General features: G+C 39.5%; 1 protein-coding gene across 1 annotated transcript in view; it reads left to right on the top strand.

Moving 5' to 3' along the window:
- Window positions 1-1,810: 1,810 nt before the first annotated feature.
- The window catches only part of LOC106878154 (cyanocobalamin reductase / alkylcobalamin dealkylase), a 12,523-nt gene continuing 9,189 nt past the window's right edge, over window positions 1,811-5,144 (top strand). Inside the window, exon 1 of the mRNA XM_014927290.2 lies at window positions 1,811-2,103. Coding sequence (XP_014782776.1) covers window positions 2,020-2,103 — 84 coding nt within the window. The 5' untranslated portion in view covers window positions 1,811-2,019. The remainder of the gene's footprint in view (window positions 2,104-5,144) is intronic.

Here is a 5,144-nt window from a genome sequence, read left to right as displayed (position 1 = left end):
ACACACACACACACACACACACACACACATACACAAACAAACAAGCAAACAAACATGTACATACATACATAAATGTACAGTCCTAGTCAATAGTCATACTAGAAAGATAGATAAGATTTACTATTTTTAAGAATATGATTTAATATAAAGATAAAAGCTATCTATCCACTAGATATTTGCAAGTAACAAAGTTTATTCATATTAAACATTATTACCTATTGTCATGTGAAGCGAATTGTATCTCCACTGTAGCGCTTCTTATACTGCGTCTGACGTTTTTTTTAATTTGGGGATGGGAGCGATGACTGCCCCTCGCAAATACTAATTGGACACAAAATGTATATCGTTAGCCAGCTGGAGGAGATGTCTTCCTAGGGCTATAAAAGTCAGTAGCATACATACATACATACATGCATGTACGTACGTACGTATGTATGTATGTATGTATGTATGTATGTATGTATGTATGTACGTACGTACGTACGTATGTATGTATGTATGTATGTATGTATGTATGTATGTATGTGTAATGGCTTCATGCAGGCATAACATGGATTCAATCCTCGATCGCCGAATTTCGCTTAACAGTCGAACAACACTTTTCTCCCGGTAAAACAATAGTTTTTCTGTGAGTGACAGCAGTTACATTTGCCAGATGCCTTCGCTAAGCAGAATAATGTCTTTGCCATTTGACCCTTCAAACCTCTTCTAGGCCACCGAAAGCTAGAATAGACTTAACAGACCGCCAACGAAATCTATTGTTCTCAACAATATGTCTAGCCTTCTGGCTGGTTCTGGATAGTTATAAAAACAAGAACTCTCTAAGCCAAAAACGTCGTCTCTGAAAGAAAAGGCACAAAAGGACAACTATGGTTGCTTACTGCTTAAGGTAACCCATCTTGACAGATGACGACGTCGTCTTTGATCCTTAGGGGTTGTCTTGATGGTGTTGGCAGGCCCTCTCGTGGCTGAAAAGGCCGATTCTGGAGGCACATTCCCGATTACACTAAGAGCAGTGAAGAGGGCTCCGACGAAGATAAGTTCGTCTAGGATTTTGCTGATGTTCCTTGGGCTGTCTCCGCTTTTCTTCGCGAAGTCTAGTCCGCTCATCCTCATACCCCTCCAGATAGTACCATACTCCTCCAGATAAAAACATATGTATGTATATATGTATGTATGTATGTATGTATGTATGTATGTGGGTATGTATGTAATGTGTGTGTATGTATGTATGTATATATGTATGTATGTAGAAAGATAGGCAAACAGGCATACAGATAGATAGATAGATAGATAGATAGATAGATAGATAGATAAAGAGAGAGAGAGAGAGATAGACAGATAGATAGATAAAGAGAGAGAGAGAGAGAGAGAGAGAGAGAGATACAGACACAACCACATATACATACATACATACACACATATACATACATACATACATACATACATACATACATACATACATACATACATACATATAAACACATACGCAGTCATGTTTATATTTATGCATATTTTACATGAACGCTGTGGGTTGGCCATCCTATGTCAGAAATAACATTGTTCACCATGAGCAGGAAATAAAAACATGTCATTCAGTTTATGTGAACGAATATAAAAGTCCTGTGTGTGTATGAGTGTGTGTATGCGTTTGTGTTTGCATGAGAAAGTGAAAGAGGAAGAGAGACAGGGGCCGAAAGCGAGAGGATGAGAGAGAGAGAGGGAGTAAGAGAGAGAGAGAGAGAGAAAGAGGAAGAGAGAAAGAGAGAGAGAGAGAGTGAAAGAGAAAGAGAGAGAGGGGGAGAGAGGCCGTCGTTCACAAGCAGCTATAGCGATAAGTGAAATGTGATATACAGAAAAGTTTGTCAACAGGACATATTTTTAGAATGGTTTCTTATTCAAGTGAATTCGCCCCCAGCCCCACCACACACACACACTGAGTCAAATACGCAATCGTCACTAGTTACACCTGTTCAACTGCATTTATAAAAAAGGCGCTACACCGTAAACAGCAGGAAAATGTTGGCTTCAGAGTTGGTGACCCTTTTGGCTGTTTTCAACGCCACCCTAAACCAGTATGGATATGAATCCCATCCATTTGCAGTTAGTAATGTCTTCGTTTTCATTATTATTGTTGTTGTTGTTGTTGCTGTTGTCATTATTGTTGTTGTCATTATGTTCTGAGGTCGAATTCCGCCGAGGTCGATTTTGACTTTCATCCTTTCGGGGTCGATAAATTAAGTACCCCCTCCCAAAATATTTCGGGCCTTGTGCCTAGAGTAGAAAAGGGAAAGACCTTCGTCCGCCCCCGCCAACATTTTCTCCCAAATTTGTTTATTTCTTAATTTTTTTTTTTTTCCAAAACCCCCGTCTTCGGTTACGGAGGTTCCGGAAAATTGCCAAAAATCGACATTGCTAAATCCACCCCACCACCACTACAAATTCACAATTTTGACTTTTTTCCCCAACACTAACCCTAACCGTAACTACAGAAATGTTTTGAAATTTTTGTCCGAATCATAATGTCCGTATTTTTCTGCATATTTAGAAAAAAAAATTCTTAAAAAAAATTTTACAAAAATTTTTGGAAATTTTTTTCAGAATCATAATCTCCGTATTTTTCTGCATACATTGAAACATTTTTAAATGCCGATTTTTACCAATTTTTTGGCAGATTCGTATTCCCCATAGCCGAAAAAGTGGGTTTGTGTGAGAAAAAAACCCCAAAAATAATTGAAAAAAGGGTGGGTTTTTTTGTGGGAGGACGGGCGGAAGTCTTGCCGAGAAAAGCTTATTATTATTATTATTATTATTATTATTATTATTATTATTATTATTATTATTATTATTATTATTATTATTATTATTATTATTAAAGGTGGTGAGCTGACAGAATCGTTAGCGCGATGGGCAAAATGCGTTGCATCATTTCGTTCGTCCTTACGTTCTGAGTTGATATTCCGCTGGGGTCGGCTTTGGGTAGAGAGGAATGTGTTGTCTTCTAGCGAGCTTGCTAAAAGGCGGATGAAAGTGGCGAGAGTGGTGCGAGTGAACGGGCTTAGTCTGAGCATACGCCTGTAGTTGGAGAATAGGAAAAAAAAAACAAGGCACTTGCCGCAAAAGTCAGGGTTAGGGTTAGGGTTAGGGTTCCCACAGTTTTTTTTAATGGAATTTTTCTTTGAGCATCCCTCGAACGTCTCCTTCCTATTGAACATTACATATTGTTGATTTTTTTTTTCATTATATTAATCCATTCGACAAAAAAAAATTCTTCAAGGCGGTGCCCCAGCATGGCCCCAGTCTAATGACTGAAACAAGTAAAGGATAAAAGATATAACAAGGCTGGATTCGATGCTGATCTCAGAAGCATCCATTTAAGTGGCTCTTTTACAAGTCTCCGTTCCTTGAAAAGACCGCATCGAAGAGACTAACAAGAACAATAAGAGGGAATATGCAGAGCTGGAAGAGCTATGTCAAAGCAATGGGTGACAAGTAAGATGAGATCTGATTGAAATGGAATGCAAAGGGTTTGCAGATCAGTCCATCTATAGAGCTTGGAACATGCTTAGCCTCATAGAGGCCAGTTGGCAGAAAGCCATCAGGTTGCCTGTGGAAGCAACAGATGTTGCTTCAAAATGGTTGTGGATCAGGATGGGCGATCCTGGAAGGTTCAGTGGTACCAAAGGTAGTGCTAACTGAACACAAGCTTATGTTTCATTAACCCCGGCTAGGTTGCCTGAGTGAGGCTGTCTGATGTTGAAAGCTCCGAAAATTACCATGTGACCCTAGGAAACATCCCTGGTGGTAGAAGTATATTCTTATCATCGTATGTCACACAATGGGTAAGACTCTAGTTAGTGTGTTGTAACCCCAAAAGGAGTTATCTAATAAGATCAAACTTATATCCCTTGAGCGACTGAGAGAGAGAGAGACAGACAGAGACGGACAGACAGTGTGAGAGTGGGGTGGCGGGAGGGAGGGAGATAGCTGGAGACACTGCCAATTACAAATAATAGGTGAACATGCCCGCATGAAATGTGTCTTGGAGAGAGAGGGAGAGACTGAAACAGAGAGAAAAAGAAAGAAAGAAAAAGGGAGGGAGGGAGAGAGACAGAAAGACTGGCAGACAGATGAAAGTATGTATGTACGAGCATTTGCATGAAAGCGTGTACCAGTTCGAAATGAGCGCAACTCTTATACAAGCGCCAGGCTAAGAAGAAATTTTGCATTGCTTGAAAACAGATGAGGCTTGGTAGCAAGAACAGCATTTGGAAGTAGAAAATTTACCTCAAGAAATTACATCTGACCCGTGCAAGCATGGAAAAGTGGACGTTAAAACGATAATCATATATATATATGCATGTGTGTGTGTGTTAGTGTCTGTATGTGTGAATGCATATGTATATATATATAAATGTGTGTTTGTGTGTGTGTGGGTGTGTGTGGGTGTGTGTGGGTGTGTGTGTGCGTGCGCGTATGTGTGAAGTTAGAAACTGAGGAAAATGTACTCAACACAAGTAGAGTTTATTAACCTGTTTGAAGTAAATTTAAAGCAATTTAAATACAAACAAACACACACACACACACACACACACACACACATACACAAACAAACAAGCAAACAAACATGTACATACATACATAAATGTACAGTCCTAGTCAATAGTCATACTAGAAAGATAGATAAGATTTACTATTTTTAAGAATATGATTTAATATAAAGATAAAAGCTATCTATCCACTAGATATTTGCAAGTAACAAAGTTTATTCATATTAAACATTATTACCTATTGTCATGTGAAGCATGAAATATTATTTCATAAATTTGTCATCATATTTGACATTTACAGTTCTCTATTTAAGAGATGTGGAGGCGCAATGGCCCAGTGGTTATGGCAGCGGACTCGCGGTCGGAGGATCGCGGTTTCGATTCCCAGACCGGGCGTTGTGTATGTTTATTGAGCGAAAACACCTAAAGCTTCACGAGGCTCCAGCAGGGGATGGTGGCGACCCCTGTTGTACTCTTTCGCCCCAACTTTCTCTCACTCTTTCTTCCTGTTTCTTGAGTAACACTGCGATGGACTGGCGTCACGTCTAGCTGGGGGGAACATATACGCCATAAAAACCGCGAAACCGAGCCCAT

Source organism: Octopus bimaculoides, chromosome 7, assembly GCF_001194135.2.
Source record: "Octopus bimaculoides isolate UCB-OBI-ISO-001 chromosome 7, ASM119413v2, whole genome shotgun sequence".
NCBI lineage: Eukaryota > Metazoa > Mollusca > Cephalopoda > Octopoda > Octopodidae > Octopus > Octopus bimaculoides.
Note: the sequence above shows the minus strand (reverse complement) of the source record. Positions and strands in the feature narration are given on the sequence as shown.